At 40.8% G+C, this 25,513-nt stretch overlaps 2 protein-coding genes and 1 pseudogene across 3 annotated transcripts; 1 reads left to right on the top strand and 2 right to left on the bottom strand.

Annotated features, from left to right (window-relative positions):
- Positions 1-1,499: 1,499 nt before the first annotated feature.
- LOC148802037 (ABC transporter G family member 21 pseudogene) lies at positions 1,500-2,516 on the bottom strand (annotated as a pseudogene).
- A 1,499-nt stretch (positions 2,517-4,015) lies between these two features.
- Positions 4,016-6,547, top strand: LOC104603369 (endoribonuclease Dicer homolog 4-like). 2 transcript variants are annotated; one of them, XM_010267386.2, is made up of 4 exons: positions 4,016-4,340; positions 4,846-5,125; positions 5,252-5,366; positions 6,084-6,547. In XM_010267386.2, exons 1-4 carry the CDS (start codon positions 4,242-4,244, stop codon positions 6,241-6,243), a joined length of 654 nt encoding a protein of 217 aa, XP_010265688.1. In that variant the 5' UTR covers positions 4,016-4,241; the 3' UTR covers positions 6,244-6,547. The 2 variants fall into 2 exon arrangements, with proteins under 2 accessions (XP_010265688.1, XP_010265687.1); XM_010267385.2 differs by having other exon boundaries at positions 4,021-4,340; positions 4,837-5,125.
- An 857-nt stretch (positions 6,548-7,404) lies between these two features.
- LOC104603368 (DNA damage-binding protein cmr1) lies at positions 7,405-21,610 on the bottom strand. The gene is made up of 5 exons (XM_010267383.2): positions 21,379-21,610; positions 20,196-21,249; positions 18,704-19,110; positions 10,251-10,349; positions 7,405-7,872 (listed from the first exon to the last, which is right to left on the bottom strand). Exons 1-5 carry the CDS (start codon positions 21,507-21,509, stop codon positions 7,659-7,661), a joined length of 1,905 nt encoding a protein of 634 aa, XP_010265685.1. The 5' UTR covers positions 21,510-21,610; the 3' UTR covers positions 7,405-7,658.
- Between the last annotated feature and the right edge of the window lie 3,903 nt (positions 21,611-25,513).

Here is a 25,513-nt window from a genome sequence, read left to right on the forward strand (position 1 = left end):
AATTTTAACTATATTAATCCTATGTTTTATTAGTATTTGTTTGTTGATGTTTTTATTAGTTCTTTTAGTACAAAATTCGAAAAATAAGTGTTTGAAATGACTATATTTTATTATGAATTATGAATTATGACTTATGATAGATCTTTTATGGGCAGCAAACATTAGAGAGGAAATGAAGAATAAAATATGTTATTAAGGTTTTAGTCTTTTCATTTGGGATTAAATGAAATAATTATCTTAAAAGAAAGACATGATAGTATGTAGTAAGGGTTATACAACTATCATACATCTAAACAAATCAATGTATGATATAATATATATAACATATATTTATATATGGCATATACTATAGGGTCGGGTTCGGGTTGGATCGGATTGTATAAGGGATCATCCCTAACCCAACCCAAAATAAAGTTGGATTCATGAATTTCAACCCTAACCCTAACCCGAACATCAACCCGACTTTTTCATGTTAGATTAGGGTTGGGTTTGGGCCAACCCAGCCCAAGTTGCAGCCTTACTTCTCCCTCTTCTCATTGTTTCTGCAACATTCATTTCTTTCAACTCTCCAAAGGATCATGACTGAACTCACAACAAAATAAAAATTAAAAAAAATAATAAAAAGATGAGATACTTTCTGATTTCCACAATAATTAACATCAAATGCTCATCAAATTTTGTACTTTTTCTGAATTCCAGTTTTGTACCACCTTCTCTTAGTTATTTGAACACTCAAACACTCCAACGTGATGGGATATGCTCCTCACAAATAGGCGCCTCACAGGCATATCCACGATGCATTGTTAATATCTATTTTAATTAATAAATACAGAAAATGATAGGACGTACGCATGAGGCGCCAGATGTGAGGAACAGATCCCGTCTCCACTCCAACGTCCTGAGCCTAAACACCTAGACTCTTCAACTCTATGACAAAGAGAGTTTAAGATATCCTCCCAATACACTTCCAACGTCATTCGTATCCTCACCATTATGCATGATCATATTCATTCATGTTGGCTGTTGGGACCCGCTAATTGACCCAAGTATAAAGAAAGGGAAATTTTTCGGCAGTTAATCAGCCGTTAAATAGCATTTGAAAAAGACAAATATCTTTTGAGTGTTACGAAAGGTACGAAATTGTCCAACGCAGATTTTTTATTTACACTTATGAATTAGAAACATTCAAAAAAACGACAACTTATAGAAATGCACTAATGTCTACTTGTGAATTGGCATCAATTCCGATCTAGCACTTATCTGACAATACTTTAAGCTTATAAATTTTGACCCTGGACCACAACCCACAGTTTATGTACCAACGTTATTCTCTCTTTAATGTATTGGATAAAATACAAAAACCTTCTTTGAAATTTCTGACAATCATAAAAACCTCCCCTCTAATTTCATTTTAAGCAACTAGATTGATTGATGTAGGAATTTCTTCCAAATACCCATTCTACTCTTTTAAGCAACCCGTGTAACCGATAGAACCGAGATTAACCCCCGGCTAGATCTAGTAGAAAATCAACTAGATTCATGAGATTATCCCTCGGTATGTAACCAATAGAACCAAAATATTCGAGTGCCTGAGATGTGACGTCGTTGTATATCGGGCACCTATCCGATAACACCACTAGCTTATCAAACATCCGATACAGTCGGCTCGATGGCTGGTGTATCGTCATCATCACCGTTCTTTCGCCTCTTGCGAGCCCCTACAATGTTGCCATGATACGCTGAGGGGTGGTGGAGTCGAGCCCCGACATGGGTTCATCCAGCAACAACAGACTCGGGTTCACCAACATCTCTTGCCCAATACTGACCCGCTTGTAGGTGATGCTGCCGGAGAACTTCCCCGATGTAGGTTAGCGTCTCCAGCACGGTGAGGTGGGGATACAGTATGTCATCTTGTGACACAAACCCGATCTTGCGCTTTATGGAGCCAGAGAAGGTCTGCCCATTGTAGGTGATGCTACTGGAGAACTTCCCCAGAAGCCTACCTGCCAGGGCCATCAAGAGCATCATTTTCCCACTACCAGATGGGCCGAGCATTGCTAGGAGGTCGCCCGGTCGAACAACCCCAGTAACACCGTTGAGTATGGTGCATTCAACAGGCTTGGGTTCCAGTGTAGAAAACCAACATCCGTCGGACTTCTTCAGCTTTATACTGTAACTCACATCTTCAAACTGCAAAGAACGAATGCATGTACGACGAAATTAAAATTCAATGATCCATATGTAACTTGAGAGCATGAAGAGCATAAGCTTCACCTAATTACCTTGAGGGTGATAGGGTGCAACGACCCACGTAGTAGTGAGCACTGCCCGCCCATGGTTGCCTGTAGTTGCTCAAGCATCTGATCATCCGAAGACAAGCTGACGTTATTGGACAAAGCAAGCAGCTCAGAGCGTGGCATGCCCATGATATTGTCCAAGTTGCGGTTCACAGCGAGGACATTATTGTTAGACCCATTAGTACTGATTCCAATCTCTTTCTCAGGGGAACGCATCATCTTGTCTAGAGTAATCTAGAGAGAAGGTGACCGAAAAAACAAATTAAATGGGTTTGGAAGACAAAGATGAAGTAAGGTTTCAACCCTTTATATATGCAGATAGATGGAGAGAGAGAAAGACGTTTCATAGGTCGTGGACGTTTCAGCTCTTCCAAACCATTGCAAACAGTAGGTAGGAGGCCAAATGTCTTCTTTATTGTGAAAAAACAAAGATTTAACCAAAAAAAAAAGTAAAAACACTCAAAAAACTAATCGGGTCGGCGCATGACCCGTCTGACAGTTCGAGAGAAGAAGACGACCTACACGGTCAATGAGACTTGTTTTCGAAAAGCCTGGATACAAAAGACGGGTCCAGCCGATCCAGTCCGTACAACCAAACCCGTGCACCATACAGGTCTAATTCGTATATTATACGGGTTGCTTAAAAGAGTAGAATGGGTATTTGGAAGAAACTGCTACATCAGTCTAACCTTTTCCATCTGAAAAGTGAAGAAATGGAGGTTTTTGTCAAGTTTTTCAAAAATTTAGAGGAAGTATTTATTAAAATAAAATTAGAGGAAAAGTTTTTATGATTATCAGAAACTTTTAATATATTTTATAAACCATACAAATGTCTTTTTCAACATTTGGATTTGAGTTTTTTGTATTTTACCCTATTATAAGAAACTTCAGCATTTGAGTTTATTAGTGTTTTTTCAACATTTGGATGATTTATAAAATAAATTAAATGATGTTTAAGGATATTTATGTTTTTTCAAATGTCACTTGATCAAGTATTAAATTTACACGTTGGGTATTGAATTGTGGCTTTAAGGATAAAAAATGACACCAGGCCCAATTGCAAGTACTATTCATTGAAAGAAATCTAATGATTACGATTAGACTTGTTCATGGGCCGGGCCGGGCTTTCACTTGTCACTAATGAAAATATATTAGGCCCGAGCCCGAGTCCGGCCCGACCAGCGGTACTATAACTTGGGCCCGAGCCCGGCCCTGATAAAAAGCCCGAAGCCCGACCTAATTGAAAAAATAATAAGTTTTCTTATTCAAATTAGAATTAAAAATTCAGATAGTATTTTTTTTTCTATTTAAATGAACAATAGGCTACAAGATGGTATTTATTCCTTTTCCTTTATATTTTAAAACACAATTTTATATTATTAAATCAAAAAATTTATTCAAATGGATATAATCGCATAACTCATTTTAAGTTTAATATTAGGTCGGGTCGGGCCGGGCTCGGGCCGGGCTATTTTGGCAAAGCCCGAGCTCGGCTCGAATTTTATGCGGGCCGGGCTTTTTGGCCCGAGGTTAAGCCCGCGGGCCAAAAAGCCTGTTCAAGCCCGTCCGGAAGCTGGGCCGGGCCGGGCCGGCCCGTCGGGCCACCCGGCCCATGAACAGGTCTAATTACGATCACCGCTTCAACAAATTGCTCTGTATATCCGTATTTTCTTTCGATTTCATAATTATCCAATCTTGGTTAGATTTATCACAGATTCACAGTTGATGAGGGTTAGCTCTTCTCCAAGATCCTATTCAGTCTGCTCTGTTTGGCTCCATACTCCTCGACAAAGCAAACGTGGCATCACAGTAAAGTGTCCCAACTACCAACTCGTGAAGCTTGATAAGAGAGCCTGAATTCTCGTTTTCTTTGAAGTTAGAACGACGTCGTGAAATATTAAATATGGGCGGAGAAGGAAGAGTCTTCTCCTCTTGTTCTGATTCATGGAGGGACCGAATTCATCTCCTGAAAATTTCAAACATGATCTCAGAGATATATTCCTTATGGAACAAGAACAACCCATCAGTTCTACTGCTACACAGGTAAAAGAGATTCTTTCTCTTATGGCTTATAAGAGAGAATATCACCCATAAGGGATGTGAGATTCTCTGGGCTTTCCATGTTTGGGATTGAGACAGATTTTGTTTGGTGGGTGACTTAAATTTTTGTTTATTTGTTTGGGGGAGTGTGGGGGAGTTGGAATTGATTCATGGGATTTGATGGGCTTTACTTGAGGTTATCTCTTGGCTTTCTTGCTTTGTGTTCGATGAAGTTTCTGTGAGAGTTGGAGCATTCCCTCTCTTTCAATTGTGCTGATAGTACACGTTCATCATCCACTGCAGAATCTTGGGATGTTTGGCACTTGTTTTGTTTTAACTTTGAGGTATTTTAATATGTTTGATTCTGATTGTCTGGTTTGGTTGGTAAGTTTTTGGAATTGAACCAATTACCATAGTGCTGCAAGTTTAGTAATTTCTAGATTTTGTTGTCATGAACTTCCTGGTTTATCAAATCTTTCTCAGGAGCCAATTATGTCAGATTGTGCAGGCTAGAGATTATAAAATCAGGAATTCACGGGAAGAAGACATTCTAAAGTTAAGCCAAAAGCAGGAGGCCGAGCTCATTGGCTACGATGGAAAGCCTACAGATGTCAAAATTCCTAACCCCAACCCCATGAAGGACCCAGACACTTCTTTGGCTTCCACTGAACAGAGACCCAACAACATAAACGCCAGTGAGCAGCCCGTAACTACATCTGAGGAACCCGAAGGGCGTCGCAGGGAAACTAGAGAATCTGGCATCAATGAGGGGGACTCGCAGAATTTGGGTATGGTCCTGAATTCTGATAAAGCATTCTGTGGAGTGCAGATAATTATACCTCAATAGTCTATGGACACCATCCTTCATCAGTTGGATCTAACTAGACTCTTTCTTGTATTTGTGTTTTCTGTAGGTATTAAACAAAACAAAACAGCAAAATCTCGTTTATATGAGATTTGTGCTTACCATTACTGGAAGCCTCCGGTCTTTGAATGCTGGAAGGAAGACGGACCAGACCACCATAAGCTGTAAGTGTAGCAAAACAGCCATAGCATTTTGTAACTACAAGGTTTTAAGGGCTTGAACCCATTTGGCTCTGTTTTTCTTTTTCATTTATGCTAGAGCAACTGAGCAAATGTGCTCAAGTTTCTTTAGTCTCAGGATGTGTTTGGGAGTGCTTATATCAAGTGCTTATTGAGCTTATTGCTTATCAGAAGCCAAAAGCACCCAAAAAAGCCTGAATTGGCGTTTGGTAAAAAAGCCTAAAAAGTCCGTTCAGAAGAAGCCAAAAATTCTGAGCTTTTGGCCTTCTATGTTTTGGAGAAGCCTTTTCATAAAGAGAAGACCTGTTTAGAACATTAACCAAACACTCAAATGTGCTTATCTAAGTAAGCACTTAATCAAAAAGTGCTTGTTCAAAAGCCCGTTTAGAAAGAAAAAGCACTCCCATACAAGGTTCAAAGTATCGAGGAGCCCTAAACCGGCCCCCCTGAACCGGTTTTGAAAAAAATAAAAAAAAATGGTTAAGAAAAGGGTATCAATTCGCGGGTGTATCAATATTTTGAACCTTGCTCCCATACACAGCCTCAGACAATGAAGGGGTGGTGAATTAAATTATCAGTTGAAGTTTTGAACTACTACTTCACATTGAACAGATGCTTTGGAATTAAATTTAGGGATATTATAATTAACTTGCATCACTACTGAGTATCTTGCAAGCTAGTTTTACTCTGAATATGGCATAGGTTCACATTCAAGGTCATTGTGGAGATAGAAGAAGAAGCCAATTTGGTCTTAGAGTGCTTTAGTGCTCCTTGTGGAAAGAAGAAAGCTGCAGCAGAGCATGCAGCAGAAGGTGCATTGTGGTACCTTCAGCATCAAGGGTATCTGCATAAGGGCAAATAATTCAACGGTGAAATTGGGTTGCTGCATGGTATGTCACTCCATGCTTCCTATAATTGAAATAATGCCCAAAATGATGCATCAGATGTATTTCTATAGGTTTATTTTGGTCCTGTAAGCCTGCAGAAATTTGACAACATAAGGATGACCAAGTTGACATGAATTAAACATTGTTTTATTATTTATGCTGATTGTAGAGTCTAAAGAATGGTAGGGTTACGTTTTACCCTTTCCATATGTTCTACCCATTTCATTACTTTTCTAGTGGATGACCAACTTGACATGAATATTAACATTGTTTTATTATTTATGCTGATTGTAGAGTCTAAAGAATGGTAGGGTTACGTTTTACCCTTTCCATCTGTTCTACCCATTTCATTACTTTTCTAGTGCCACGATGCATGGCTTTTTCTTTCCCCTCTAATCAAGAAGCTGTGAAGATGTTTGGTACATGAGAACCATTTATCAAAAAATTTTCACCAACAAGATTTCATGCAGTTTCATCAGTCAAATCAGCTGAATGTTGGGATTAACTCCCCACCAGACACACCCCACATGTGCCCCACAGCGCATCTCAATGTACATTGAAAACATTTCCCACACTTGTCATAAGGAGATGTACTGTGTATAGTGTGAGGTCCAAATCCAGTTTCAGTTGGGAATTCACATCTGCACCCTATAAACGCCCCACATGCACATCTCAGCGTGCATTGAAAACATCTCTTTTATTTGTCATTGGGAGATATTTCAATACACAGTTGAGATGTGATGTGGGGCATTTGTGCGATGCCCTCTTTGGGGTGCAGATGTGAACTCTCAGTTAGGATGTGGTGCGGGGGCACACTGCGTGGAGAGCCAATGCAAATTTATCAGCCGCAGGTTTTAATTTCTAAACAAGGATGAAAACATCAATCCGGTGGATGCCAACACCGTAGGTATAGCATATTATTGTATCAATACAGATCAATACCTTTTTATTATTTCAACAATTTGAGAGGGATGCCTTCCATCATCCCAAACTTTGAAAAGCCCAAATCTTTAGTGCATCTCCATAACCCCTTCTGTGTCATTGTGTCGGACATATAATATCGATATTTTGATCCTTGGTTCTAAAGCATTTCTTCTCACAACAGTTTAGCTGATTCTGCTAGAATAGTAACACGATTTCTAAAGAAGTGCAAGTTTATCAAATATTGACAAAATAATTATACAAGTGACGTAGATGGTCTCTGACTCCCAGTTGCAAATTTACCAGAAAGAAAGTCTTTGCTCTTGCACATTTACATAAATGAGATCTTGCTCTGTAATGGGGAAATTGCACAAAAATGTGGCGTAAATTGCACAAAAAATGTACGTCACTCCACCCGCTCTGAGATTGCAGATTCTGCTATAAAGAGCATCTTAATTCTTAAATTTTCCTAACTTGGTGTCCACATATAAACCTGTCCCCCACTTGTCGCTCCTGCCAATGCCCCAACCTGGTATGGGTGTACAGCAAACCGACATGGAATTGCAGACATGTCTGGGCTCACTAAAGTCTGTGTTATTCTCCTTTGGATGGTGGAGATAACATCAACTCCCCTATTCATATTGCCAATGAAGAGATAAGAATCATCCCAACCCCATATTGCTCTGCACAAACCAAATGAAACAAAAGCAACCATTAATAAAAACAAGATCTCAGGAAGTTTCATAAATGTCATTCCAAGCATTCGGCCCACATACGTTTTCATAAACAGTAGTTGCATTACTGACATCTGATCTAGGTGTAGACATGGATAGACATGGGGGTCACAAAGCAGGACAAAGGTCCGTTAGAAAAATTACAGCAATGGATATCCTATATGTTGGTCCCACTATATTTGATAAGTAACAGTAGAATTTTATTCACTCAAAAACCTTACCAGCCAATAAGCTGAATAATAGGAAGAAATAAGACCAATAAATACTTGACTAAAAAGTTTTAAAAATCTGTCCCCAGCCCTAGTTTTCCCCATACAAAATTTTCCTTGGTCACCCTGTTTAGAGTATTGGCCAATACATTTGTAGTCCTAGGGACCCACCAGATTGAGCTATTCAGACAGTATCCTAGAGCCTGCAGTTACATCAACAGCCATCAAAGCCATTCTATCTTCTCTTTAATCATGCAAACAGCCATTATAACCATAAACAGACACGATTAAAGGTGATAATTCAATATTCTCAAAGGACTAAAACTTCGTCTTCAATTGTGCCCAGATTTTTCCATTCTAACCATTTCCGTCCTTTTGTGCCAAAATCATCTTCAATTGTTTCCATATTTAATACAATATAGTATTTTCATCCTTTTGTTCAAGAGACTGGATCTGCTCCTCACACCTCGTGCCTCACACGCACATCCGATCATGCACTGGGAACATCTCCCGTACTTATTAGTTATTATTCACGGGAGATGTTCCCAATGCATGGTGGATGTGCCTGTGAGGCGCTCATTTGTGAGGAGCAGACCCCATCAATTTGTAGTTTGTTCAAGACATACTCCAAAACCTACCAAAAATTTTATTGAAAAATCCAATCCTAGACTTATTTCCTCGTTTAAAAGTATTCAGCATTTTGAGGAAAAATTTTCTTACAAGCCCTGAGATCCTTCCTACCTAGCTAATCTATACATGTAGTTTTAAAATCATCCCTATACTCTATCCTACCTAACTACTACCTTTCTAGGTTCATGTAGCTAATTATTACCTTTCTATGCTCATCCCTAGTCTTACTATCTTACAGTGTACACAAACACATGCACAAGGACCATTACCCAATGTTGGTACTAGGCTCCTAGCTATTCGGGGTCTTGGAAGGGGTGGACTGGATACAGACCTAACCTTTGGCATTTTTTACATAAAGTGGATGTTGTCATACTAAAACCCACATTCTTATGCTTGTCAGTCCAAGATTTTATCATTGCATCAAGTAATGGCCCCACAGTTCATAAGATGATGTATGCTGGATTATAGATAGGGTAAGGTCCAGATCTTTTACAATGTCAAGTATATTGCTCACCTCATTGGGTCAAATGTTGTCCATAAGACTTGGGTAAAGTTCTCCTCTACAGTGTTGCAAGTACCAATTCTTTTTGGAGTTAAATGGTCACTTTCTGGTCTAAGTTTTCAATAAGACCATCCCAAGTATCCACAGATTATCCAATCTTTTTAAAAAATTATAGGCAGAAACCCTATATGGTCTAATGGACTACAGTCCTATATCATCCAATTCATTTTCCTTTTCTTCTTATGCAGTCCTCTCGAGGGACACAACAGTGCATTATACCCATAATAGATGACAAGTATTGGACCAAAGTTGTGACATCAATTCACAATGAATTACCATATTAACACGTCAGAGTCATAGTTAGCAAGTTGTGCAAACCTCACACTAAACACTTTAGCTTTTTAGCAATGTCTAAAAGGCAATAAAATCTTACCATTCCAATACAAGTAAACTTAGCATTTTATATGCAAACATACCAAGAAAGTTGATGATTTTACATAGAACTTTTTAGTACTCATGTTTTGCCCAAGTTCATAGATGTTTGTAAGCATGGGTAATAGAAGGCATCTTCATCATTCTTCCTATTGATAATATCTAAGAGAGTGGAGATGTAAAAGATCATTCTGTATTGATCTAAACGAAGCTAAAGAAAAGGCATAAGTACAGTAATGCTATTACTTCAACCAAACCTGGTCGTGATGAGAATGGAAAACATAAGCTAAAATTCAAAAGCATGTAAGCTTGGAAGTTTTTGAACGTTTATCTAAACCTTGGTCAGATTAGACTAAAAAAACAACCTGAGATCACTTAAAAATAACTTTAGCAATACAAGTGATTTAGCTAAGCTGATAAACAACGAGAAATTACTGCTATATTCATCAAAGACCATCAGAAATCATATAAAAAGCAACACCATGACTTAAACTAAGCATGCAGTTTAGACAAGGCAATTAATCATATTGGCACTCAGTTAAACAAAGCCATACCTGAAGGAGGACAGCCATCTACCAGTCTGATTATTATGTTGGATCAGAGAAACATTCTCAAAATCAACCCCACTAAATATTGCAACCGTGTCATTGATGCTACATAAAAAGATTAAAATTGAAAAGGTATCAAAAAAAAAAAAAGATTAGAATTGAAAACATCAGCAGCAATATATAGCATACTCTGACAGATTAAAATAGATTTCATAAAGTTTCCTTGATACCATAATTAGCATCTACAACATAATTCAAGTATTCAGCTTTGATAAAGGCTATTACCTAGTGTTGGTCCCAACTATTTGGGGTCTTGGGAGGGGTGGACTGGATGTGAACCTAGCCAAGTAGCCATTGGCACTTTTTTATACAAAGTGGCCTCTCTCACACTCAAACCTAACTTCTCATTCTTATCAGCCCAAGGTTTTACCATTACGGTGGACAATGGTCCCTATCTACAATATAATTTAAATTTGATAAATAGTTAAAAGCGCACACATATATACAAAGATTTTCAAGAATCATAAGACGATATTTAGTGTACCAAGGTTTTACCATTACGGTGGACAATCGGCAGTGTCCACATCAGTTGCATTGTCACGCATATGAACCTTGTCAAAGAATATTTTACATGTCACAATCAACTTCATATCTTGTGGAACCTCACATCAATGTGTTCACTTCTTGTATGATACACTTCATGCTTTGCTAGATGCATTGCACTTTGATTGTCACAGTGTAACTTTAACATCACCTTTCTTCAAACCATCTCTTGTCAATTCATTCAACTATAATGCTTTCTTAGTTGCTCTAGTTGCTGTATACTCTACAAACAGTTGTGGACTGTTGACTGTAGCATTAATTTCTATCTTGTAGGTCCTCCTTTTAGAAGAGATACATATCCTGTAGCTGAATTTCTATTTTCCAGAACCCCCACAACTGAAAGACCCACAAAAGAGCATTTCTGATATACCACAGAATGGACCATTTGCTTTCTAAACTTTCTTCTCTATTTTCTGTACTTGTTGTTCTTTATTTTTAATCATACCTAGTCATAGAGAACCATGTTTCCATTTCCTATAAGCCATTTTATTTACAAATTCAATCCATTCATACACTTACAAGAACTAGACTTGATCAAGATCTGAATCATCTGAAGAATCTAAGAATCTAGGATTTGGGTGCAAATCTGATCAGATTTGAATAACACAAAGTTAAATAACAATGCATTGTAAGTTCCAAGCCTTCATCTTTCTGATTATAGCAAACACTTAAACCAAGGATTAAAATTTCACAACATATCAGGGCATATCGGCCAATACATATCATATCAGTGACCCTCCAATACACCCCTACATGAGTGTTTCGGGGTCTGACCTGTTTCAGGGGGGATAGATGCAGTGTTTTAAAAGCACAAGGCACAAAGAAAAAGCGCAAGGACCATTTTGTGCTCAAGCACAAGGCGCAAGGCGAGGTGCGTGCCTTTTTGAAGCAAGGCACAAAAATGCAAAAAAAAAAAAATCTAAAAAATTCAAAAGCTGCAAAATATTAAAAATATTAAACACATTATTAATTAAAAAATATAAACTTAAATTTTAAAATAAATGCTTTAAAAAACCTTTTATCTCATATTAAAATACATAAAAATAACATGTAAAGCACATTTAAAATGAAAATTTAAAAATAAAATCAAGCATAATATATAAAACATATTCAAGCATGTAAACTCTTACTCTCTTTTTTCTCCTACTTGCATTTCATCAAATAGCTAAACTGATGTTAAAAATTATGTATTCCTAATTCTACAAGCTGCCTTTGTACCAAACCCCTCGAGGCAAGCCCAAACAATTCCATATTAGGGTCTTAAATTCTTAATCCCTATAAAAAAAGGTTTTATAACTTTAAGTGTCTTTTAAAATGTCTTTTATTAGGATAAATGAATAAGCAACATTAGCAAATATGGATTTTCAAAGCTTCAGTGATACGAAAAATAGAAAAAAAAATGCACAGATTTTCAAAGGGCACACGCCTAGGCTGAAATGCAAGGTGCACCAGGCACGTGCCTAGGACCTATGCAAGACGCATATCCTAAAATGTGCCTCACTTGTGCGCTTAGGTGCACCTTTTAAATCACTGTGTAGACAGGCCTTAAACTGACCCCCTGAACCAATTTGAAAAATAATAAAAATAAAAGGCAGCCAAAGATACAGGCAGATATGCCCCATCCAACGTATCAGCCTGTATCGATATTTAGAACCTTGACTTAAACTAAATAAGATAATAAGTATTTACTTAAAATTTTCCACTTGCAAATTTACAAATTACACTTAAAGTTAACATGTGCTCATCAATCTCTGATAGTAGTAGTATACCGTGTCATAACATTTAATGAATCACTACTAGGAATTGAATCCATCCTAACCAGATTGTATACCAACCATAATCTAATCTACCAGCAGCTTTACTGGACTTAGTTGATGAATCTCAGATTTAAAGCATTTGTCCAGAGTCCACATGAACATTATGCAAAAAAGAGGAAAAAAACAGAAGGCTCAATATCACTATCATTTATCAATCAGGATCCTAAAATATAATTTTCATTTCAAACTTCAATTTCAGCATCCAGTCCAAGCCTCCCAAGACCCTAGATACCTAGGACCTGCATTGAGAATGACCATTTTAGGCCCTTTATTTTCAGTGTTCAAACATTCTGTTTCACATTGTTAGAGTACACAAAAAAACAGGGGTATTTTGGTCATTTGGGTTTATCTATTTGAGAGTGAAAGGTCTGTTTTATCTAAGTTTAAGTTATGTGTCCCATCACTTATGAGGGACAATATGGTCTTTCTTGTAACTATGTTATTGGAGATAAATACAAGTGGGTCGACTAGAGAGAGGACTGATTTTTCCTCTACTTGTCGACCCTTCTTCTTCTTCTTCTTCTTCTTCTTCTTCTTCTCTACTGTAAACTAGGACTAAATAAGGTTTTCACATGGTATCAGAGCGCATGTAACAAGTTCAGATCTGCTCGTCTTGCTCTTTTATTCTGGTTTACCCAGTTTTTTTTATCGCCCTCCTCTCTAGGGTTTTGCAGATTTCTCAAGAACCACTAGGAGATTAAGGGAAAGGTTGAAAAGGAGTGGTCGTTTTTCTCTATAGGAGGCCTTCATGCCTCCGGTTTGTGGTGCAGTGACTGTTTGTGGTGATTGGTAGGAAGCTCTCTATTCGATGGTATGAAGAGAGCAGGTTCGGGTGAACAGTGTTCAGCTGAGTACAAGTTGGTTCTGCAAAGTGCAGTGTAAGTGTTTGGTTTAATGACTGAGTGATTTCAGCCCTTGTATTTGGTGTGTGAGTGGTTCTGCAGTGTGCAGTACAGATGTTTGATTTAATGACTGAGTGATTTCAGCTTTTGTATTTGATGTGTAATGTGTATTTGAAGAAGTTGGTGGTGCTGAAAGTGAGATAAGTTTTGTGGAAGTGCGTGAGGTTGTGCTGAATATTTGAAGGTGAATACTCTACATATAGCAATGATTTCTTTGTGAGGTAAGGTGAATTAGTTAAGATGGCATCGATTGGAGATGGGAATGATAATAAAACAGGCGTTATGATTTCTCCAGATTACCTAAATGTTCAAATGACATCTATTAAGTTGAATGGTGAGAATTATGTGCCGTGGGCAAAATCTGTGGAGGTGTTTTTAAAAGCCAAGAAAAAAGTAAAACATGTGAGAGAGAAACCCTCCTCAGATTCTCTAGGGTTTAGTGACTGGGAACAGAAAGATGCACAAATAATGACATGGCTGTGGAATAGCATGGAACCAAAAATTAGCGTGAACTTTATGTTCCTAGATACAGCTAAAGAAATCTGGGATCATGCTAAGAAACTGTATTCCAGACAAGAAAATACAACTAAGGTGTATCAATTGTACCAAGAGTACTTTAATCTGAAGCAAGGCAGTCAAAGCTTGGAGGAATACTATGCAAGTCTGAGGAATATCCAAAATAAGCTCAATGTGTATCATCCTCTAACACAAGATGTTCAGATTCAGCAACAACGTGAGCAACTTGATGTGACAAGGTTTCTAGTGGGTTTGAAGGCTGAATATGAGTCTGTCCGAGCACAAATACTAGGGGGGTCTACTCTTCCCTCACTTGAAGAAGTTTTTGCCCGTCTTAGGAGGACACCTGTTGAGTCTATAGAGCATTCGTCTCTCTCAGACAGATCTGATTTTGTGGTGACTAGAGAAGGAGGCTGTGGAAATAGAGGTGGTGGTGGTCGTCGTAGACTTCCAGGTAATCGTGGTGGTCCCATGTTTAACCGTGCTGGTGGTCGGAGTGGAAGTCGGGACTCAGGGGGAGGTCGTGGTAAAGGAAGAAGTAATGCCCCTAGGAAGTGCACATATTGTGAATTAAAGGGGCACACGATTAATTTCTGCTATGATTTACATGGTCCACCCAACACTTGGGCTAACCATGTTGTGACTAAGGGTAGTGGTACAGCTACTGAAAGTCAGCAAACTAACTCGATCCCCTCCACATCTACTGGTGTTTCTGGGAAGGAGATGGTGAGTGTACCCCGTGCAGTATATGAGAAGTTCCTTCAAACATCTTCTCAATAAAACATAGCTACCCTTGCCCATTCAGGTATGGCTTGCTTGGCTTCCAAGCCTTCACACTGGATCATTGCCTCTGGAGCCCCGAACCATATGTCTAGGACTCCTAATGTATTTTCTTCTCTTTCTCGGTCCTCCACATCTCAAACAGTTACTCTTGCTAATGGTTCTACATCTCCCATCTGTGGTGTTGGTGATGTTGATCTCTCCTCCTTGTCTTTATCATCTATTTTATATGTCCCCAAATTCCCCTTTAACCTTATGTCTGTTAGTAGATTAACCAAGTCACTTAGTTGTTCCATAACCTTTTATCCCTCTTCTTGTGTGTTTCAGGATCTCAAGACAGGGATGAAGATTGGTGGAGGGCATGAGGCAGGTGGATTGTATTACCTTGATGGTAGTGGCCCTCCAGTAGCTTTTCAGTCGTCTCTTACTCCTCTTCAATGGCACTGCAAACTTGGTCATCCTTCTCTCAAGGCTCTAAAGTTGTTGATTCCTTCCTTGAGTCATATTTCATCTTTGGATTATGAGTCATGTCAACTTGGAAAACATCATAAAGCCTCTTTTAGTCCAAGAGTTGATAGTCGTGTCTTGAGTCCTTTTTTCTTTAATTCATTCTAATGTCTGGGGTCCGATCAAAGTGATGTCATACAATGGCTATAAGTATTTTGTAATTTTTGTTGATGACTTTTCAAAGATGACATGGATTTATCTTATAAAAGATCGCAGTGAATTGTTCTCTATTTTTCAAAAATTTTATGTTGAAATGTGTACCCAATTTGGTGTTCATATTAAAATTCTTCGCTCCGTTAATGCCAAAGAGTACACCTCAATACCATTTCAGCAATACTTAAAGCACCATGGGATAATTCATCGAACTTCTTGTGCCTACACCCCACAACAGAACGGTGTAGCTTAACGGAAAAATCGACATCTCCTTGAAACTGCTCGATCTTTGATGCTTAATATGAATGTCCCAAAGCATTTTTGGAGTGATGCTGTCCTCACATCTTGTTTTCTCATCAATCGGATGCCCATGTCCATCCTTGGAAGTCAATCCCCCTTCTAAGTGTTGTTTCCTACCTTGTCTCCGTTTCCACTCACCCCAAGAGTCTTTGGATGTGTTTGTTTTGTTTAAAACATGGGACCTAGTTTAGACAAGTTAGATGCACGAGCTACTAAGTGTATCTTCCTTGGCTACTCAAGGACTCAAAAAGGGCATAAGTGCTATAACCCTAACTTCCATTAGTCATTTGTGTGCTCCAATGTCATCTTCTTTGAACCGGTTCTTTTTTTCATAGATGTTGTGGTTTCTTCTCCTTCCCCCATAGTTCCTCTTCTCGTCCCTGTTGCGGATCCCCTTCCCGTGGTTCCTATTCCAGTTGCAGATTCACTTCCCATGCCAGTTACTACTGAGAGGCCACCAATCAAACAAGTGTATAATCACAGAAAAGCACTAAGCCCTTCCTCCAATTCAGCCCTCGTCGACAGATCCTATCATTGCTTCTTCTCCCTTGGACCTTGATCTTCCTATTGCCTTGCGAAAAGGTAAACGCACTTGTACTTCTCATCCTATTTCACACTATGTTTCAAATGCTCACATTTCTGCTTCTCATCGCAACTTTATATCATTGCTATCATCTATTTCCATTCTCAAAACTATCCAAGAAACCCTTACCTCCCCAAGGTGGCGGCAAGCCATGGAAGAGGAACTCTCTGCTCTACAACACAATCACACATGGGAACTCACTGTTCTTCCTGGTAAGCATGTTGTTGGGTGTAAGTGGGTCTACACAATGAAGTATCTTCCAGATGGCAATGTGGAGCAATCGAAGGCCAGGTTAGTGGCCAAGGGCTATTCTCAATTGTATGGTGTGGACTATATGGAGACATTTTCTCCTGTGGCTAAAATTGGTTCAGTTCGGGTGTTGATTTCATTAGTTGTTATGTATGATTGGCCTCTTGTGCAACTTGACATCAAAAATGCTTTACTACATGGTGATCTCATTGAGGAAGTGTATATGGAGCAACCACCGAGATTTGTTGCTCAGGGGGAGGATGGTAAGGTTTATAGACTCAAAAAGGCAATTTATGAACTGAAACAATCTTCACGAACATGGTTTGGCATGTTCAGTGTAGTGAAAGACTTTGGAATGAAACAGTGTCAGGTAGACCATTCTGTGTTCAACCATGACTCAAAAGATGGGAAAATCTTGCTAGCGGTGTATATGGATGATATTGTCATAACTGGTAGTGACAGTAATGGGATTGACAGGTTGAAGAAATTCCTACAGGACCACTTCAATACGAAAGATTTGGGTAAACTAAAGTACTTCCTGGGAATAGAAGTTGCAAGGTTAAGGCATGGAATTAACTTATGCCAAAGAAAATATGTTCTTGACCTACTTGAAGAAACAGGACTGTTAGGTGCTAAACCAGTAGAGACTCCTATGGAACTTAATGTCAAGTTGAGTGTTGATGCAGGTGAAGAGTTTGATGATCCTAGAAGATATAGGAGGTTGGTGGGAAAGTTGAATTATCTGACTATTACCCGACCAGACATATCATTTGTTGTGAGTATGGTGAGCCAGTTTATGCAACATCCTCGGATTCCTCATTGGGAAGCAGTTCTAAGGATTGTTAGGTACCTGAAGGGTGCTCCAGGTCGTGGTTTGCTATACCAAAGTAGAGGGACTCTTGAAATAGTAGGGTATACAGATGCTAATTGGTCTGGTTCTATATCAAACAGGAGATCAACTACAAGGTATTGTACCTTCCTTGGTGGCAATCTTGTAACTTGGAGGAGCAAGAAACAAGCAGTGGTGGCAAGGAGTAGTGCAGAAGCTGAGTATAGAGCTATAACTCATACCACATGTGAACTAGTATGGTTGAAGAACTTACTACAAGAGATGGGGTTCTCGGTTGACAAACCCATGAGACTATACTATGATAACCAAGCTGATGTTCACATCTCTTCCAACCCAGTCTTCCATTAGAAAACCAAGCATATTGAGGTCGATTGTCACTTTGTGAGAGAGAAAGTGATAACCACATCTCATGTGAGCTTAGGAAATCAATGGGTAGATCTCTTTACAAAGGGATTGTCTCGGGGCAGAATAGATTATATTTGTGACAAGCTGGGACTATATGACATATACTCTCCAACTTGTGGGGGAGTGTTAGAGTACACAAAACAAGGGTATTTTGGTCATTTGTGTTTATTTATTTGAGAGTGAAAGGTATGTTTTATTTAAGTTTATGTGTCCCATCACTTATGAGGGACAATATGGTCTTTCTTGTAACTATGTTATTGGAGATAAATACAAGTGGATCGACTAGAGAGAGGACTGATTTTTCCTCTACTTGTCGAACCCTTCTTCTTCTTCTCCTCTTCTTCTTCTTCTTCTCCTTCTTCTCTACTATAACCTAGGACTAAATAAGGTTTTCACACACATCAATACAGTACTGAAACTTATTTTATACAAGTTGGTAATTAAGATGCATCAAACTGGCATTTTAATGTTTAATTGATTTTAGCATTGCTGATTTTAATGTTTGATTGGTTTTAGAGTTTCTAAGTACTTTTCAGTGTGAACATGATAATGCAATTCAGTATTTTCAAGTACCATCTTTAATTGAGCTCATCAAGAAACCATCTTAAGTTTAAAATATGTTTATTTTGAAAAAAAAAAAAAAAGAAGCACCAAAACCACTCATTTCATTGTTCATCAGAAAAAGAATAATGTTCATCTAGTAAGTTAGTAAATCTTAAATTATAAAAGAGATCAGGTGCTTTCCTGAAAATCAAGACAACAGAAGTATTCGATGTTGAACAATGATTGTATACCTTGTTGTTGCAAGATAGCTTCCACTAGGAGAGAAATAAGCAGAATGAACAGCTCTGTTATGGTTAAACCTCTTGAGGTTTTTTGGCCCATCATTACCAACACATCTCAAATCCCAGATGCAGGTTGTCCCATCAGTAGAACACGTAGCCATCGAATTGGTATTTTGTGAGTTGAAGTCAATGGAGTTGATCCTTTGACCATGCAATATCCATGAACCTGAGAATTTTCTTGCTCTCTCATCCCAAACATGCAACTCTCCTTGACCCTCACCAAAATACAATGACCTTGCATCACATGGACGTTGAGAAAGAGAAAAAATAGCATCTTTAGTGGAGTAAACCAGATCAAATGATTCCTTTTCAACATCCATCAAACGAATGAATCCATCATAGCAACTGGTGAAAACCTGGATATGGTGTTCAGCAAGCATTACTTTTCTTCCAATAAATGAAATGCAACTCCAACATATCTAATGTTACCAAATTTTAGTGAAAGGACTGTAGGAGATTTATCATCAATAAAAAGGTTTACATTACAGACCAATGACCTAGTAATGTGTTCTCAATGAAAAGAAAATTAACAGCATGTATATCCCCCAATCAAGAATAGAAACCAAGCATAGCAACACACATTTTTGACTTCTGCCATCAGAAAACTTTATTGGAAAAATAAATAATATGTATATACTCTTTGTTGATTCTGCAATATCATGAGCAAGGAACTCAAGTATAAAGATGCTAGTTGAATAATCATTTCCAAAAGAACCTACTCTGACTTGATTGCTACAATAGATTTCACAAGAAGCTATTCATTTTTACATAATATTGCTGTGTATGGCACATTCACTTACAGAGGTTTAGTAACTGATTGAGTAGTGAGCACCCTCAATCCATCATTATATTATCTATATGCTTAAGTGACCAATGATACCATGAGGGGATGTTACAATTATAACAGATGGCATGTCTTCTTTAGAAGAAAAACCATGCCCAACCCCAAAGCCAACTTGGGTAGGAATGTCAATACAGCAATAGAAATGTTGATCACTTGATCCAAATCTTCCATCCCAAGAGTAGAGTTCAATGACACAGATAGAGTTACATGAAGATGGCCCAAATGTTTTGCAAGACTAACAAATAGATGTAAACCAAATGCATCAAAGAGAAACAGAACCATTTAATGGACAAGCGTCAGTGTTTCCCATTAACAGCGTAGCTTCTTTTGTGACAGAATAGCCAAACAAAAAATAAGAGATTATAAAAATTGAAGGTCTAGATGCATTCCCATAGATCCTATACCAATAAAACAAAGACGAATTTCCATAAGCTAAGTTGTAAGTATGGCCCAACTCAATTTTTCACATTAGATTTCATTTGTGACCTCAATTAAAAAAAAAGGAAATTAGATGGATAATATTCCATGTTATCCAAGTTAAACCCAAGTGAAAAGAAGTAAAACAATTCAACAATTCATAGTAGCATTGCAACATACCTTAGACAATGAATATGGTTGAATCAAAATTCCCGAGATGGGACCCGAGTGGGGGCTATACAAATAGATCCCATCTCCTTCCCCCTCACTGTCAGCATCCCAAAATGCAAGATTTCCAAATTTGTTTCCAGCAACAATAAGCGTTCGGTCCTTGGTAGGAAAGAATAGCACATTCAATATCCTTCCAGGCATGACTCGTGCAATATTCTCCGGTTTCAATGTCAGGGAAACCCAATTAAAGCAACCACCAGCTTCAGCCTTTTCCTTTTTGATTGGAGTTGGGCAACTAAATGCAACATTTTCTGCTATGCCTTTGGTCATGTGACAAAAACTCCCACCCTCATCAGGTTCTCTCTTGATCAATCGACCAAAAGAGTGATTTTCCGACACACCCGTCACTGAGCCGTGAGAGCTCCCGTTTATGGTAGGCTCCCCCTTAACTGGGCAAACCTCCTGCTTGACTGAATAACTCGATGGAGGACTTCCCGAGTTACCCATGACTGCTTCCTGAGAGCCATTATGATCGGAAGGTTCCGTCTTGATTGAGCAGGATTTTCTCCCGTTCATATGATTTTCTGACACATTCGTCACTGAATCGTGAGAGCTCCCGTTCATGGTAGGCTCCCCCTTAACTGGGCAAACCTCCTCCTTGACCGCACGACTCAATGGAGGACGTTCTGAGTTACCCACCGCTTCCTGAGAACCATTATCACCGGAAGGTTCCGTTTTGATTGGAGAGGTCTTCCTGTTGATTGAGGAGCCCAATGGAGCGTTTTCCGACATTATCATGATGATATCTATAAGGTGCCGGTCAGATGAAATTCCGCTATAAGCATCTCGCATACTGATGGGACCCAAGGTTCTGCGGCAAGGCTTCAGTTCAGGAGGAGATTTGGAGGTCTTCTTGGGGGAGGGAACAAGGTCGTCTTCGAGGCCTTTTGCGGATTTTGAGTCGGGCGGTATTCCTCGGGCACGCAGAGACCGCCGGATTACAACTGGGGTTTCGGTTTTGAGTTTCTTTTTAGGGGAGATCTTATAAACCTTTTTCTCAGCTCTGCCATGAGAAAGCAAGCAAGCCGACCCAAAAAAAAAAAAACAAGATAGATGATTAGATATAGAAATCAGAAGAGAATATAGTAATCTACGGTGCGTTTGTGTGTGAGACAGAGTATGTGTGTGTTACCTATCACGCTTGATTGCAGAAGAGAGTTGTTGAGCTCTGGAACGGAGTTTCAGAGAAGCCATCATCTCGCCATTACGTTTTATGTTCTCGAGCCTTCGGCGCTCGTACTCGGTCAGAGTTTTAGATGCCATGGGAGCAAGCTCACGTTCACACCCCAGAGACAAACGCAGAGAGAGAGAGAGAGATGTTGGCTTTGTACTGGGTGGTCTACGAAGTAAAGGGATTTGTACCAAAAATTTATACAAGTTTCCAATAACCGGTATTTTACAGTCGAGCGGGAAATGAAATGGCGGGAATAGAAAAATTGGACCGGAAATTCCTATCAGCGACGCCTCTAATGAGTGCTACAGCAAAAACAAAGGAATTCACATCTGCCCCAGAGAAATTCGAGAGATATTCCCAATGCACGCTTAGATGTGCATGTGGGGCGCCTCTTTGGGGCGCAAATGTGATAGTCTATAGTGTTAGGACATAAGATGTCTTACCCACATCATTTTTTCACAAAGTTCATAGAATCGGACCGGGCATAGAACGGAGTCCGGAGAAGAGAGAAGTTCATGGGTCATAGAGGTTCGGTTGGGGTTGAATCAGAGATCGAACCATGATGACATCATATATATATATATATACTACAGGTCATATAAATACTAATATTTTACAATGTGATGCTACGCAATCCGGTCGGTCTTAGCTGTCAACGACCTTGTCTCTGAACTGAGTCGCAGAGAACCTGAAATGGAGAAGATGAGGAAGCTCCGGGGGGAACCCAGTGTAAAAGCTCCGAAACTTAAGTTAGAATCCTTCAAAGGCAAGATAAAACCAGATAGCGCAAAGTTTCCATCCCATGTTCTTGGGGGGTAAAGAGCCTTTTATAACCACCTCACGCACTCACTCCTAGGCTTCTGTCAGATCGGGTATGATTACTTCTGTGCTTCTGCCAGCTCGGGTGTCATCAACTCTGCTGGGGCAGAACCGCCACTACTCTTTTTGTCGGAGCCGTCTCTGTAACTGGAGATGGCGGTGGCAGGTGACGGTGGCAAGTGGCCGTTGAAGTGCGGCTGTCAAGCGTCAGATCCCAAGTCAGTCAGGTGCGCCGCCCCTGGATACGGACTCCTTCGGTGTCAGGTACGGGGTGGTTTGTCTAGTTCGGCGTTCTGGAGGCGAAGTGTTGGAGTGGTGTGTGAGGCGAAGTCTTGAGATCGGATAGGGAAGTGTCCCGAACTGCCATGAGGCGGGCCAGTTCGGGTCACTGCTTTGTGTGGCTCGGGGCCTAAGGGAGAGTCCGGGCTCCTCGTAGGGAGTTCGAGCTCTTAGTAGGGAGGTCGGGCTCCTCGAAAGGAGTTCAGTCTCCTCGAGGGGAGTTCGAACTACAGGTTTCTTCCCTTTGGTGTTTGCGCCCTGGGTACGCTGTTTTAAGTGCCGAGCTATTTGTTTTTGCCACGTGGAGTGATTGCGAGGTCGGGCCAAATCTTCCTTCATCAATTGCCCCCCACTCCTTGCGCTAAGGGTCTTGCCCTGGCGCGGGGAGTTCGCAAGGTGTCAGGTAGATTTGCCCTGTACTTTGAATCTTGGTTCTGATGGCGCGAGGTGCGTTGTCAGGGTTCCTTGGGTTTCTTCGAGCGTCCAAAAGGCGGGAAGCGTGCCAACCTGCCTAAACGCTGATAGATGTGACGGCGCGCGCTTTATTTCGAAATTTCAAAAAAGCGCGCCACTTGGGAGGCGCGATAGCAGGCGTCTTTTCAAATTTGAAAAAAAAAACGTGTCGTTGCCGCCTTTATTGAGGAGACGTGCGCTGGCGTTCCGTCAGTTTCGAAAAGACGCGCGCTGGCGCTCTGTCAGTTTCAGAAAGACGTGCGCCAATCACGTCTCGGTCTCAGGGGACGTGCAGTCAGTGTGGCTGTGGGCCGTCGGATTGGCTTTGATCTAAGCCGTCGCTTTTCGATCACTGTGAGTATAAATAGCGGGGGGGGACCCCAGTCGCTGTCACTTCTGTATTTCTCTCGAGCTCGCATCTGAGTTTCAGCTCGCATCCAGTTCGCGTCCAGGTTTTTTCAGTTCGTGTTCAAGGTCTTCTGCTCGTCTGAGCTTCTGTGGTCTACAGCCTTTTTCGGGTGAGTACTTTCTTGGAACCCATCTCATTCCCCGATTTCTAGCTTGGATAGCTCAGATAATCCTTCCAGCGGGTCTGATGCAAGTTCTACGAACCAAGTTGCATCCCCTGATAGCCCTAGCGAGCCGGAGGTAGAGCTCGAGGAAGAGTTCAAACTTGTAGGCCAAGGCGCTTCGGGTAGTTTGGCGTCCACCTTTCGTCGGGGTCGGATGTTAGACAAGTTTGGTCCTTCGACCATGACGCCCGAGGGGCTCCAATCCCTCATTACCTACTATAACTTGCCCGGGGAGTACGCTTATTTCATATACTTTCGGGTAGCTTTCCTCGGGAACACGGTCCTGATGAGATCGTGATATTTCGGGAGCAGCTCGCCGCGGGGCTGCGATTGCCTTTCCATCCCCTTCTTGTCGAAGTCTTGAACCACTTCGGCGTGACAATCGGCCAGCTTCACCCGAACTCCATTCGAAATTTGGTGGGGACAATCTCCTTATTTTGCGAAGAGAGCTTTCCTTTGGACTTGGAGATTTTTTCTTCAATCTTGATGCTTAAGAAGCAAGCGGGCATACTACCTGTCTCCTCGCCCGGGCTTTAAGCTTTTACATGAACTCTCCAACAAGGTCCCAGCATGGAAGCGGGATGGCTACTCCTAACTCCGGGGTCACGCTTGACAAAGAGACAACGAAGGGCCTCCGACAATGGGCGCGGCTTGGGCTGAAGTGTCAACAGTATCTGACGGAGGGCAAGCTCATTGCGGCCAGCCTGAGCTTGGGTAGGTTCTTCACTTAGAGATTCTGTCTTGCTGTCTTTCTTGCTTTTTACTGATGGCGAACTTCTTTTCGCAGGTGTGATGGACTCTCGAGGGACCCGTGGTGGGCACTTGTTCCAAGGCATGAAGAGGAGAAAGCGGGTTGCCAAGCGAACTCGCGCCGAGATGCCCCGGGATGCGGAGCCCGAGGTGCCAAACTATCCATCAGAAGATTTGCCCAAGGAGCTCGAGATGGTTCCTCCAATGCAGGAGCCGACAGGGGTCCCTTATGCTGAGACTACTTACATAGGGGCTCCTACATACTCCGGTGCTCCTGCTTACTCCGGGTCTACTCATACGCAAGCTGGGCCCTCAGGCTCAGGGGCCCCGGGGGATTTCAGGAGTGTGCTGTCGCCGACCCATGCTCTTCAAAAGAGTAAGGAGGCCATTTTCCCTGAAGAGGTCGCGGCGTAGACTAATCTCCCTCTGCATCAAGTGGCCTGTCGTGCCGTTACCCATGCCATGGTGATAAGTGTTCTCCCTTTTTTAGAGCTCTTTGGCTTTCGTTTTGTTGGTTCTTTTGATCACTCGGTTCTTTTTGGTAGGTGAATTTTTCTATTCACGCCTTGGCGGCTCAGGTGGAGAGGAGCTCAAGGCAGGTGCGAGCTGTCGAAGAGGCTCGTCGCGCTGCTGAGGAGGCTGCTCGTTTTTCACGAATCAGGCAGGCGAGGTCTCAGAGAGATGCCAAGGCCGTGGGAGTGGTGGTGAAGCACATGGCGGACTTGAGGCTGGATCTGCAGCATCAGGTTGAGTACCTTCAGGAGGACATCAGGGAGAGGACGCAGATCTTTTCTCAAGGTATCGAAGATGCCAAGAAGAAGGTTGTCGATGAGTACATTGCTTCGTCGGGCTTTGATGATCTGATGGTGGATTCATACAGGAGGGGTTTTAAACTAAGCCGGTGGATGATCCGGAATACGTACCCCGAGCTCGATATTAGCGCCATATCCACTTCGCACATAACTCAGGAGATGGCCAATGCTGCTGATGGTGAGCCAGACTCCGAGGGCGAGGCAGGGCCTTCGGGTATTGTTGAAGTGCCTTCTGATAATGAAGAAATAGCTCTGGGCTTGTAAATTTTTTTTTTAAATGTACTACCTTACTTTTGAAATGAAATGACTCTTTTGGTTAAGTGTTGGTTGTTCTTTCTCCCGAATTGAGCATATTTGTCGAACTAATTATACGTCTGATTTGTTTCCTGTCCGGGCTACCGCACTCGC

Source organism: Nelumbo nucifera, chromosome 2, assembly GCF_055504915.1.
Source record: "Nelumbo nucifera cultivar China Antique chromosome 2, China Antique-T2T, whole genome shotgun sequence".
Classification (NCBI taxonomy): Eukaryota; Viridiplantae; Streptophyta; class Magnoliopsida; order Proteales; family Nelumbonaceae; genus Nelumbo; species Nelumbo nucifera.